A 14,348-nucleotide genomic window follows, 5' to 3' on the forward strand; every position below is an offset into this window, starting at 1 on the left:
AAACCAAAATGTAGGTACTGACCTAGAACAACGGAAGACACAGTTTTATGGGCAAATAGTGTGCTCTGGAACACAGTTCAAGGGCTGAAAAGTGTGTTTTTCTCCTGGGACTCTCAGTCAATAGGTATCATATAAATTTCATTGTCTTGTGCTCGGCTGGTACCTGTGACTTGCGGAAAGAACCTGAAAACCACAAGAATCCGAAAATTTTATAAAAAATGAAATAATACTCTAAATAGAAATTGAGAGGCTAAAAATAGCTGTAGAAAACCCTGAAATTTACTGAAACTTCAGTGACCAAATAATGTTGTTATTACACCACTGTAGTCGCCATTTGCTGATAACAAATGTAACTTAAAAGACCCAGTTGAGTTGCCACTTGTTAGTGTGAAATTTCTTGGAAGGTGTACCAAAAGCACATCACTTAAATCACTAGGTGATGAGTAGCCCTAACAACAAGTTGATGACTTATTGCGATTTAGATATGCAATAAAAATAGAAAAAATTGCAAAAAAATATAGACGATACAAAAAAATTTAAACAAAAAAGATATTGAATGTAATAATGTAAATGGAAAGACTTTAATTAAATAAATTCTTTATTAAAAACACCTGGTCAAGGATATCTACAAAAGGCTCTGTAATTCCCCCTCCGTGGGATGGGTCCTTTGATGCCCTTGATGCTTTTGCAAATAATCTTATCTTTCAATATGTGAGAAACTAAAAAAAAATGTGGAGAACTCAAATGGTAGCTCAAAACCAAAAAGATGATAATGGTGACGATGATTATGATCATGGTGAAGAATGAATGAAAAACCTTCCTATTTATAACAAAGTATTGAGTTAATCTAAAAAATGGAGATTAATCAAATAATATTAACCAAATCAAGATCTGATCGCATGGAATACTTTATTATATTTATTGGAGAGGGAAAAAAAATTAAAATGGTTAAATGTATTTATTTAGAAATAATAAACAAATAAAATGATTTATTAATTATTTCGCAAGGATAAAGAATGGTGTGAAATTGAAATAATTATTAAATAGTGATTTAACAATTATTCCAATAATGGAAATAAGGAATAATAAATTAGTAGTGATTTATTTAATTATTCATGCGGGATTTAGTCAAATGTGACAAGGAATAATTATTTAAATAATGATTTAATAATTATTCCCAGAGAAAATTAAATAAATAATGATTTATCTACTTATTCTCATCAGTTTTTTTATTTAAAATAGAAAATAATTTAATACTAGTGGTTCAGTAAATTATTTTCCACAGTGAAAGTGATTTTACGATGGTAAAGTTAATCCTACATGGTGTATTTCGATAAACCTCGTAAGAAATGGCTAGGTGATCATTTTTTGGTGATAACAATTGTAGCTTATCTCTTAGAAGATATGTGGCAGCTGCTTACCTCTGAACTGCATTATAATGAGGCTCAAAGGCCTGTTTATTATTGAGAAATAATGGTGATGAGGCTCATCAATAGGTATATCACAAGGGTCAAAATTCCATCCTCCATCTTTAGAATGATCTCTTTCTCACATTTATTTACAATTTTTGTTATATTATTCTTAGTGAGGAGGATAAAAGATGTGTTGCTATGTCATGTGGCCTTGTTATGAAACTAGCTCACAAAAAGATAGAAAAGATAGATCAACAACTTAGAAATCAGCCTCTTTGAGGGGGCAACCTCCTTTACATTATGTTATCACTGAAAATGCTGTTGCCAAAATTTTTTAGCCTAGCTTAAAGACAGGGTGTTTTCGCAGCGCCAGAATTCTTTTAGCAGCTTCGCAGCGCTACATGTTTAGGCGGTTTCGTAGCGCGCTACGAAATTGGGGATTGGCTCGAGCTTTCAGCAGAAGGTTCATATACTAAATTTTGATGATAAGGTTCCTGCCCGAATGGTGCTTACTACTATTGACACTGCAGTGTTTAGAGCCACACCAGAGCCTTCTTGGTCCATCACAAACAGTTGTTCAGTTGCAGCTCATTAAGATTAATCTTCAAGAGGAAACATGTTTAATAATTACTTCTTTTGTGGCTGAGGGCATTATGGTAAATCCTGGTGATGTTTTACCCAATACTTCGGTGAATGCTCTTTACTTCGGTCTCAAGGAGATTGACCTTACAATTCCGGTAGATGTAGCAAAGCTAGATCAAGACATTTGCAAAATTGTTGATAACTGCTACACAGGAGTAAGACTTCATGTTCAAAGATTGATTTTTATACAGTCATCATATGTGTCATTTGAACTTCTCAATCTTGAAAAAGATCCAGCTTGCTTTTCTCTTTCCAGAAACATGTTCCTACAGTTTTAGCAACTTGTAAAAGGCGAAAAACTACACTTGTGACAACCTCTTTACCTCCACATGTTCTACCACGCACTGTACATACACTGTTGGAAACAGCAGGAAAAAATGCCCAGTGGAGCTCAGGAAAAGAAGAGCATTCAGCTAACATTTTCTGCTAAAGGTACCGGGGGAATATCATTATGTGTAAGGAATGGAAATGAGTTGCCCTTCTGTATCACTCATGTTCCAAGTTGGCGGTAATGCAACCTGTCATAATATGGGTGCTTGCAAAGAGACGGTTGACAGTTGTACAAGCAAAAGTTGCGGTGGTTATGAGGTGAACATAATGCACTTTCAATAGGAACCGCCATTCCAGCTCGTTTGTCTGGCACCAACATAAGTGATAATACAAATGGCGCTGGAGGAGATAGGATTCTCTTGGAGGAAACAGCAGAACTGTAATGATTGATTCTGAAAGAAGAAGTGCATGATCTACTTGACCCAAATCCTCCAGCTGCAGCGAAGCTAGATGGTCCGGGTAGTGGAAAGCCAACACTCCATGTAAAGTCACCCATACAAATTCGGGAAACAGCTAATGGTGGAATAAATCTTACAGGTGTAACAGAGATAGATGTCACCGCTCAAGAAGAAATGGCTTCTGTTTTAGCTCAAGGGTCGTTGTGTCGAGCTACTGGAAGCACTAACATGAATAATCAATCCAGTCGTTCTCATGCTATCTTTACAATCAACATGGTGAATACGAGGAAATGGGATGCGGCATTAAGTGGTGATCCAGGTACTGCAGAAGATCGGTGTGAAGATTTTCTATGTGCAAAGCTTCACTTAGTGGATCTTGCAGGTTCTGAACGAGCCAAGAAGACAGGTGCGGATGGTCTCCGTTTCAAAGAAGGTGTTCACATTAACAAGGGTTTATTGGCACTTGGAAATATCATAAGTGCATTGGGAGCGCATAAGCAAGGGCCTGCAACTTTAGTCTTCGGAACCAACAGAACCGTATTTGTCATCTCAAAATTGTGTACAATAATAATGGGTATTTGTTACAGTCAATATGTTCAGTTGATGCAGAGTGTGATAAGGTATTGATTGTATTTTTATTCTGAACCGTGGGTATCAGAGAAAACGCAGAACTAGGTATCAGAGGTAGCCAAGAAGGTAATAGCAATCGGTTTGGATCCTCGTATGGTGTTGGAATTGCAGCGCAGGGTACAAGGCACAAGCAGTGCCATTCGGCTGCAGGCCATTCAAGGAGATGTTCTCAAATGTGAACTGCCTTATTTCGATGTGTGTGTGTAGCAAATATTCCTTACCAGATATCTTCTCCGTTTACATTTAAATTGTTATCACACAGACCAATTTTTAGATGTGCCATTATCATGTTCCAAAGAGAGTTTGCTATGAGACTTGTTGCAAATCCAGGAGATAATTTGTATTGCCGGCTTTCAGTGAATACTAAATTGCTAGCTCGTGTTTCACATCTCTTCAAAGTTGGCAAGAACAATTTCAGGCCTCCTCCAAAGGTTGACTCCTCGGTTGTACTTATTGAACCCTGTAATCCTCTTCCTCCAATTAGTTTCAAGGAATGGGAATACAATGGGCCATGTTTGGTTCTGCTGCGGAATTGTAGAGTACCACCTCAAGAATTTTAACAACATATTTTATGTACTTTTCTTCGAGGGTATATTATGAGGATGTACTGGTGCCAATATGTTGTCTCTAGTAAAGTTCAGATGGTATCACACATCAGGTCATTGATAGAACTTCTGAGTCCGAGTTCTAAACCTTGGGCATGCAATAAAAATGATGAAGAAGTGTAGGAAAATGTCTTTTCTGGATCTGGTGGTGCATTTGATTCTCAGGATTCAACTTTATTGGATTGCAAAGCATTATTAAAACTAAAATTCAGATTACAGACCCATCCTAGAGCACTTGCAGAATCTTTATTGGATGAGCTGCCAGAACTTGAGTGCAGTCTTCATGGGTTTACACACACTATATATGTGGTTGAGATTGATGGAACCCTTCACTATGGATTAGGCATTAGCTCAAACATGTATCTACCAGGATCCAATAGGGAGGCTCTTTCAAAAGGCTGTGTATCCAGAGCTTCAACGAAAATAGAGGAGGCAATGCATGTTGCTGACTTGAAGTTACACTGAAGCATGCTTGTGCTTGATGTCGGGTTGCATCAGGGGTTTCACAGTCAATAAGATATGTATGCAGGGCCTCACGAAAGGGTAGGTGCAATTTGCATGAGTCAAGTACAGTGAGAAAATAGAAATAACAGCACTTTTGAGCCGAAAGAGTTCAAGGAATGATTCAGACTTGTGTGTATGGCAACAGAAGAAATTGATAAAGTCTTCTTGTTGATTGTATTGGATGGGCAGACCAGCATCATAATATACAACTTTTATGCCTTTGGATAAGACATAAAATTACATTAACTCTAAGAAATAGCAGCAAAAGGAGATGTAGGGTCATGATGTTTCTGTGCATACATCGGTTTTGGGAAAACCACATATTCTATATGATTATAATGACAGATCTCAGAAGGTTGATTAAGACACTCAGGCTCTCAGAGTTATAGCCAAAGTTATATTGGACTGCCTTGTTTATATACCTTCAGAATTCCGCACCTTTGCTGCAAATATATTTTGGTCAGGGTTGAGTACTTTAACAGCAAATGCATCTCAAGTACTGTTACAGGAATGTGCTGGCTATCATGAATGTGTTATGCTACATGAACTCGGTTTTTCCATGGGTACTATTAATTGGATAAAGGATTATCAACTTTGTTCACTTGATGCAGAATATTCTAGCATGTCTAAAGAATGCCGTGAACTAAACAATACACAAGCAAAGATTACAGCAGAAACTGAAGAATGGCAACAACAGCTATTCAATTTTGTGAGGAGTTTAGAGGAAGACTGTGTTTTTTAAATCACACAGCAGTTTCGTAGCGCGCTACGAAACTGCTGTAGGTGATGTTTTCAATGCAGAATAAACAGTTTGACCGGGAATGTTAAAAGAGAGACACCTGTACATCAATACAAACTACAGCTCATCTGGAGACATGGTATTTGGTAGCAGCGTTCAATACTTTGAGTTATTAAAGATTCAGGAACATGCTGCTACATTTTCGGAGAATGTTGGGAGACAGAGACCGTAAAAACAGAGCACATCTTTTGATCAATTAATGAGCCATCAGCGCTTTCAAGCATCCAAGGTTAGGTGGTTTATTGCATCTTTAGCTCAGCCATCTCAGCCTAACTGAAGGAGGACAGCTGTCAAGGATCCAAGAAGAATCATGTTACGAGGAGAATGGAATTAGTGTTTAAGTTTGATTAGGATTTTGTGTAATTACAGCTCACCACTTTTGTAATTAATGAATTAGTTAAATAGCATATAGGAGTAGTTAATAGAGCCTTTGAGCTCGCTCTAGAGAGGGAAGAATGTATTCCTATAAAGGGATCAGACTAGGATGTAATAGGGGTTGGAGATTTATGAAAAAACGGAGTTTTTATATCAGCTTATGTAAAAGACTTTTGACAGTAATATAAAGATTACTTTTTCTTCCCAAGATTCATCATGTGTTCAAGTGCTCAGAATATATGTGGCTTTGTTTTTATCCTTTTATGTTTTACAGCTCACTAAATATGCAATCACTCTGAATTCACCTAGTGCTCAGACTTCCTGTGTATATTTATGAGTTGAGGTTCCTTTTGAGAAATTTTCTGAGGGTTTAAACATTATATGCCTTGGCTTCCATGATTGAGTAGTTAATAGTTTACTGCAGAGGTGTTTGACTCCATGAGCCCAATGGAAGAAGTGTTATTTTGTTGTTCCAACCAGCTTATTTTCATGTACTGTTTGAAGAGTTAGCCATCTTTTCTTGTTATTAATTCATATCAAAAATCTGTGAGAGAGCCCTCTCTGACTAAGGAGGCTAAGCCTTAGTCTAAAGCCTGGTCTGAAGTAGTTACATAAAGTCTAACTGGTAGCAGCCATCAGTACACGATTTTGTGATAACATTTTGGTGCGTTTGCCGGGAGCCTGATGATTACTCATTCCCGAAGTTTAAAGATTGAATTTCTAAAGGTAGCAGGAGTTCAAAGTGGTTTTCGAGGCTGCAAACCTACCTTGGCGACTCCATTGTTGAAGAATTCAAAGTTCATACATTCATGGTGATTCCACTGGAGTTATGAAGGACCCAGAAGCTGCCATTCTTAGTTCAAGGTATGCATGCATAGATTTCTCAGGAATTCATGGTTTCCCAAATCATTTTCCCAAGGATGCATATTTTCTAAGGAATGGTCCCAAATTCAACGGAGAAGATTTGAGTTTAACCTTGAAGCATATATCAGATTTTTGTGAATTTTTAGAGCTTCTTAGAGTTAAACATGAGGATGTTTGTATAAGGTTATTCTATGATTCACTTCAAGGGAAATGCAAACAGTGGGTTGAATGCTTTCCTGCCAAATCCATTAAGTCATTTCAAGACCTTTGGCTCATGTTTTTGGAGGAATGGATAGATAGGTCAGAGTTGGTGGCAGACTCTCCCTCGGTTGAAGATTTTAAGAAATGGAATAATGATTATAGCAAAGAAGAAACAAATGAATATTTCTCTTTGTCCTTGTCCTCATATCTAAAATCCTTTGACTGCAAGGCAGAGGATAAGATGAAATTTTTTGATGAATTTGCCAAAGACATTGAGAAAGACATTGAAGGTTTAGAAGGTCAAATTCAGGCATATAATTTTCATGATCATGATCATTATTTTCAGAAGCTTTCTGTGACAGAACACAAGGAAAGAATGCTGGTTCCTTTTTCTTTTACGCTTGAGGAGATGCACACTGCTGTTGTAGATCAGTTTGCACAGCCAGAAAGTTACAAGAAAAATCAAGCTGATCGTGTATTCTGGGATCCTATAGCTGATTACATGGAAGAGTTTTACTCTCCAATGTTTCAGTTTACTTATAAAGATCCGAGACAATTCCAGTGGCAGCGGTCATCACAATACCATTGTAGCTCTGAACTCCGATGCAGCCAAAGGACTCAAATGTCAGATAAGGTAAATGATTGGCTACATTGGAAATTTCATATTGATTGAGCAGAAGGAAGTTGAAATTGTTAGGGTAGGTAGGTATAGGTAAATACAAATAAGCTCAAGGTCAACTGAGCATTTTTCAGTAGATGTAGCTTTCTTTCTCCTACAGTCATGCTTGTTAAGCAAATTTCTGTTTGTCATAAATGGGTAAGGCACTGGACCTGCGAGTTCTTAGTGTACCACAAGGGCACACTATCCCAAGTGGAGCCACTGTTATCACTGAAAATGCTGTTGCCAAAAATTTTTAGCCTAGCTTAAAGACAGGGTGTTTTCGCAGCGCCAGAATTCTTTTAGCAGCTTCGCAGCGCTACATGTTTAGGCGGTTTCGTAGCGCGCTACGAAATTGGGGATTGGATCGAGCTTTCAGCACAAGGTTCATATACTAAATTTTGATGATAAGGTTCCTGCCCGAATGGTGCTTACTACTATTGACACTGCAGTGTTTAGAGCCACACCAGAGCCTTCTTGGTCCATCACAAACAGTTGTTCAGTTGCAGCTCATTAAGATTAATCTTCAAGAGGAAACATGTTTAATAATTACTTCTTTTGTGGCTGAGGGCATTATGGTAAATCCTGGTGATGTTTTACCCAATACTTCGGTGAATGCTCTTTACTTCGGTCTCAAGGAGATTGACCTTACAATTCCGGTAGATGTAGCAAAGCTAGATCAAGACATTTGCAAAATTGTTGATAACTGCTACACAGGAGTAAGACTTCATGTTCAAAGATTGATTTTTATACAGTCATCATATGTGTCATTTGAACTTCTCAATCTTGAAAAAGATCCAGCTTGCTTTTCTCTTTCCAGAAACATGTTCCTACAGTTTTAGCAACTTGTAAAAGGCGAAAAACTACACTTGTGACAACCTCTTTACCTCTACATGTTCTACCACGCACTGTACATACACTGTTGGAAACAACAGGAAAAAATGCCCAGTGGAGCTCAGGAAAAGAAGAGCATTCAGCTAACATTTTCTGCTAAAGGTATCGTGGGAATATCATTATGTGTAAGGAATGGAAATGAGTTGCCCTTCTGTATCACTCATGTTCCAAGTTGGCGGTAATGCAACCTGTCATAATATGGGTGCTTGCAAAGAGACGGTTGACAGTTGTACAAGCAAAAGTTGCGGTGGTTATGAGGTGAACATAATGCACTTTCAATAGGAACCGCCATTCCAGCTCGTTTGTCTGGCACCAACATAAGTGATAATACAAATGGCGCTGGAGGAGATAGGATTCTCTTGGAGGAAACAGCAGAACTGTAATGATTGATTCTGAAAGAAGAAGTGCATGATCTACTTGACCCAAATCCTCCAACTGCAGCGAAGCTAGATGGTCTGGGTAGTGGAAAGCCAACACTCCATGTAAAGTCACCCATAAAAATTCGGGAAACAAGGAATAAATCTTACAGGTGTAACAGAGATAGATGTCACCGCTCAAGAAGAAATGGCTTCTGTTTTAGCTCAAGGGTCGTTGTGTCGAGCTACTGGAAGCACTAACATGAATAATCAATCCAGTCGTTCTCATGCTATCTTTACAATCAACATGGTGAATACGAGGAAATGGGATGCGGCATTAAGTGGTGATCCAGGTACTGCAGAAGATCGGTGTGAAGATTTTCTATGTGCAAAGCTTCACTTAGTGGATCTTGCAGGTTCTGAACGAGCCAAGAAGACAGGTGCGGATGGTCTCCATTTCAAAGAAGGTGTTCACATTAACAAGAGTTTATTGGCACTTGGAAATATCATAAGTGCATTGGGAGCGCATAACCAAGGGCCTGCAACTTTAGTCTTCGGAACCAACAGAACCGTATTTGTCATCTCAAAATTGTGTACAATAATAATGGGTATTTGTTACAGTCAATATGTTCAGTTGATGCAGAGTGTGATAAGGTATTGATTGTATTTTTATTCTGAACCGTGGGTATCAGAGAAAACGCAGAACTAGGTATCAGAGGTAGCCAAGAAGGTAATAGCAATCGGTTTGGATCCTCGTATGGTGTTGGAATTGCAGCGCAGGGTACAAGGCACAAGCAGTGCCATTCGGCTGCAGGCCATTCAAGGAGATGTTCTCAAATGTGAACTGCCTTATTTCGATGTGTGTGTGTAGCAAATATTCCTTACCAGATATCTTCTCCGTTTACATTTAAATTGTTATCACACAGACCAATTTTTAGATGTGCCATTATCATGTTCCAAAGAGAGTTTGCTATGAGACTTGTTGCAAATCTAGGAGATAATTTGTATTGCCGGCTTTTAGTGAATACTAAATAGCTAGCTCGTGTTTCACATCTCTTCAAAGTTGGCAAGAACAATTTCAGGCCTCCTCCAAAGGTTGACTCCTCGGTTGTACTTATTGAACCCTGTAATCCTCTTCCTCCAATTAGTTTCAAGGAATGGGAATACAATGGGCCATGTTTGGTTCTACTGCGGAATTGTAGAGTACCACCTCAAGAATTTGAACAACATATTTTATGTACTTTTCTTCGAGGGTATATTATGAGGATGTACTGGTGCCAATATGTTGTCTCTAGTAAAGTTCAGATGGTATCACACATCAGGTCATTGATAGAACTTCTGAGTCCGAGTTCTAAACCTTGGGCATGCAATAAAAATGATGAAGAAGTGTAGGAAAATGTCTTTTCTGGATCTGGTGGTGCATTTGATTCTCAGGATTCAACTTTATTGGATTGCAAAGCATTATTAAAACTAAAATTCAGATTACAGACCCATCCTAGAGCACTTGCAGAATCTTTATTGGATGAGCTGCCAGAACTTGAGTGCAGTCTTCATGGGTTTACACACACTATATATGTGGTTGAGATTGATGGAACCCTTCACTATGGATTAGGCATTAGCTCAAACATGTATCTACCAGGATCCAATAGGGAGGCTCTTTCAAAAGGCTGTGTATCCAGAGCTTCAACGAAAATAGAGGAGGCAATGCATGTTGCTGACTTGAAGTTACACCGAAGCATGCTTGTGCTTGATGTCAGGTTGCATCAGGGGTTTCACAGTCAATAAGATATGTATGCAGGGCCTCACGAAAGGGTAGGTGCAATTTGCATGAGTCAAGTACAGTGAGAAAATAGAAATAATAGCACTTTTGAGCCGAAAGAGTTCAAGGAATGATTCAGACTTGTGTGTATGGCAACAGAAGAAATTGATAAAGTCTTCTTGTTGATTGTATTGGATGGGCAGACCAACATCATAATATACAACTTTTATGCCTTTGGATAAGACATAAAATTACATTAACTGTAAGAAATAGCAGCAAAAGGAGATGTAGGGTCATGATGTTTCTGTGCATACATCGGTTTTGGGAAAACCACATATTCTATATGATTATAATGACAGATCTCAGAAGGTTGATTAAGACACTCAGGCTCTCAGAGTTATAGCCAAAGTTATATTGGACTGCCTTGTTTATATACCTTCAGAATTCCGCACCTTTGCTGCAAATATATTTTGGTCAGGGTTGAGTACTTTAATAGCAAATGCATCTCAAGTACTGTTACAGGAATGTGCTGGCTATCATGAATGTGTTATGCTACATGAAGTCGGTTTTTCCATGGGTACTATTAATTGGATAAAGGATTATCAACTTTGTTCACTTGATGCAGAATATTCTAGCATGTCTGAAGAATGCCGTGAACTAAACAGTACACAAGCAAAGATTACAGCAGAAACTGAAGAATGGCAACAACAACTATTCAATTTTGTGAGGAGTTTAGAGGAAGACTGTGTTTTTTAAATCACACAGCAGTTTCGTAGCGCGCTACGAAACTGCTGTAGGTGATGTTTTCAATGCAGAATAAACAGTTTGACCGGGAATGTTAAAAGAGAGACACCTGTACATCAATACAGCCTACAGCTCATCTGGAGACATGGTATTTGGTAGCAGCATTCAATACTTTGAGTTATTAAAGATTTGGGAACATGCTGCTACATTTTCGGAGAATGTTGGGAGACAGAGACCGTAAAAACAGAGCACATCTTTTGATCAATTAATGAGCCATCAGCGCTTTCAAGCATCCAAGGTTAGGTGGTTTATTGCATCTTTAGCTCAGCCATCTTAGCCTAACTGAAGGAGGACAGCTGTCAAGGATCCAAGAAGAATCATGTTATGAGGAGAATGGAATTAGTGTTTAAGTTTGATTAGGATTTTGTGTAATTACAGCTCACCACTTTTGTAATTAATGAATTAGTTAAATAGCATATAGGAGTAGTTAATAGAGCCTTTGAGCTCGCTCTAGAGAGGGAAGAATGTATTCCTATAAAGGGATCAGACTAGGATGTAATAGGGGTTGGAGATTTATGAAAAAACGGAGTTTTATATCAGCTTATGTAAAAGACTTTTGACAGTAATATAAAGATTACTTTTTCTTCCCAAGATTCATCATGTGTTCAAGTGCTCAGAATATATGTGGCTTTGTTTTTATCCTTTTATGTTTTACAGCTCACTAAATATGCAATCACTCTGAATTCACCTAGTGCTCAGACTTCCTGTGTATATTTATGAGTTGAGGTTCCTTTTGAGAAATGTTCTGAGGGTTTAAACATTATATGCCTTGGCTTCCATGATTGAGTAGTTAATAGTTTACTGCAGAGGTGTTTGACTCCATGAGCCCAATGGAAGAAGTGTTATTTTGTTGTTCCAACCAGCTTATTTTCATGTACTGTTTGAAGAGTTAGCCATCTTTTCTTGTTATTAATTCATATCAAAAATCTGTGAGAGAGCCCTCTCTGACTAAGGAGGCTAAGCCTTAGTCTAAAGCCTGGTCTAAAGTAGTTACATAAAGTCTAACTGGTAGCAGCCATCAGTACACGATTTTGTGATAACACATTACACAAATGAACAATTCTTGGATGATTCAAATGAAAAAACCTCATTTCTATATATGGGAGTCTAAGGGGTCACAATATAACGAAAGCTGACCTAACAATAATAATATAAGGACACAAAAATAATAATAGTGGGCTTCTATGGGGCACAATAATGACAATATGGGGATAATAGGGGCACAAAAATAAGAACAAGAGATATAATGACAATAGTAATGGGGGAATCACTAGTATTATAGGGACTTAACATGTCCCTCTCCTTCAAAAAATTGTTTTCCTCAATGCTTGAGTTGTTCTGGATGCTTCTGGATAACATTCTCATCCTCCCATTGGAATCTTCAACAGGTAAGTTCTTCCACATGATGAGATACTCTGAAATTGATCGATTTTTTAGATGTCAAGTTCTTGTTTCTTTGACTGCTTCAGGTTCCAATATGATTTTTCCTTCCTCATCAAGTTCTAGCAATATTGTTTGAACTGGGATCTTGTCACCTATAACCTTCTTTAAGCATGAAACATGGAAAATTGGGTGCACTCGAGAAGCTGCAGGAAGCTCCAATTTGTATGGCATAGTACCTATCTTTTGCAACACCTTGTATGGACAATAATACTTTGGTGATAATTTATTATCCTTCTTAGATTTCTTGAGGGACATTTGTTTATATGGTTGTAGCCGTAGGAATACCCAATCACCTACATCAAAACTCCTTTCACTGTGATGTTGATCTGCCTGCTATTTCATTCTATTCTGTGCCAAGGTGAGGTTATCCTTTAAGAGTTGGAGAACTTGTTGTTCATGCTTGATGTGATCTTCCACTGCTTGAACCTTAGAATTTTCTCTTACATATGATGTGATGGATGGTGGATTGTTAAACACACACATGGTAGCAATAGAATATTAAAGATAAGCAGCATAGTACATTTATTATTTGACAATGATATACATTTATAGTACATTTGTGTGACCGTTGGGTTCCACATCCGAAGGTCTCTTATACTCTCATGGTTTTTCACAATCTACACCAACCCATAGAGGATTAGGTTTCCAACGTTCCCTCACTTAATCCAAAGGGTTATGTATGAGTCCAAGAAGAGAGTTGTAATACAAAATGTGCAAAATTGCATGGCACCAATAGGATAAATGTCCTCTCTGAAATGTTGGTATAAAGGGCGGTGGTTTAAGGGTGACCACCAACACTGGAATGCTTACTGCAATTCCCAGAACTCTTCCAAGTCTGGCATGAAGCTCAGGTCTTCTGCTAGAGGAAGTGCTCCTGATGTTTTGAAGAGGGAAACCTTCAACGAATAAAGGGAGGTCTCACCCCGCATAAAAGGGAGAACCTCAACCTGAAAAGGGAGGTCTCAACCTGTGATGGTTTGAGGATGACCAAAAACTTTGGAATACTTAATGCAATTCCTGGAACTCTTCCGAAGCTAGCAAGAAGCCGAAGTCTTCTGCTAGAGGAAGTGTCCCAAATTCTTTGAAGAGGTATCACTGACTAAAGGCATGCTCAAGGGAATCTTTGTCTCTGGCTACAACTATGAATCTGGTATGGCCACTTGTGGCTTAAGCTCGCTTGATGTGGCTTTGAATCTTGTAGATGACCATCATTTCCCCCCTGTCATATATAAGGTGAGATAATGGAGAAAACTCAACTGCAAGACTGTTCAATATTCTAGAACAAGTTCTGACATATGACTGGAATATCTTCTTAGTTGTTGATGCCCATTTCCAAGAAGCGATCTATCCAAGATGAATCTTTGTTCTTACAGGAGGTTTTTTTTTGAAGCACCTATTTGAAGAATGAATGGTTTTATGACAGTGCTTACATGGATGAAGATAAAAACAATGATCTTTCATATGGCCAACTCGGTCACAGTGTTGGCATTTCATAATCTATTGTTGTGGAAGAGGGGAGGAATCTGGAATAGCTGGAGGTGAACTGTAATGAAGGAATCGAACACTCTGAAACTGAATGGGCTTTGAGTAGTTTGTAATGTGAAAGGACACGTCCTTGCCATATCCAAGACTTGTTATGTGCTTGTTATGGACAAGCTCTTCCCAAGGTCTGAT

General features: G+C 38.2%; 1 protein-coding gene across 1 annotated transcript; it reads left to right on the forward strand.

The window, feature by feature from the left end:
• Positions 1–8,876: 8,876 nt before the first annotated feature.
• Positions 8,877–10,453, forward strand: LOC149260294 (uncharacterized). Its single transcript, XM_089457943.1, has 2 exons — positions 8,877–9,239; positions 10,103–10,453. The coding sequence occupies exons 1-2, from the start codon at positions 8,877–8,879 to the stop codon at positions 10,451–10,453; spliced, it is 714 nt and encodes a 237-aa protein (XP_089314069.1).
• Positions 10,454–14,348: the final 3,895 nt, after the last annotated feature.

The sequence above is a fragment of the Pinus tabuliformis genome, chromosome 6, assembly GCF_031772625.1.
Source record: "Pinus tabuliformis cultivar Carrire ecotype Pingquan chromosome 6, CPIR1, whole genome shotgun sequence".
In the NCBI taxonomy this organism is placed as follows: domain Eukaryota; kingdom Viridiplantae; phylum Streptophyta; class Pinopsida; order Pinales; family Pinaceae; genus Pinus; species Pinus tabuliformis.

What these genes read in the sequence shown, in the direction of transcription:
- LOC149260294 (XM_089457943.1), top strand. Translation starts at nt 8,877, where the DNA reads ATGGCTTCTGTTTTAGCTCAAGGGTCGTTGTGTCGAGCTACTGGAAGC. An exon ending in TCTTCGGAACCAACAGAACC is followed by an intron (nt 9,240 to 10,102) that starts GTATTTGTCATC and finishes TTTGATTCTCAG; the next exon opens with GATTCAACTTTATTGGATTG.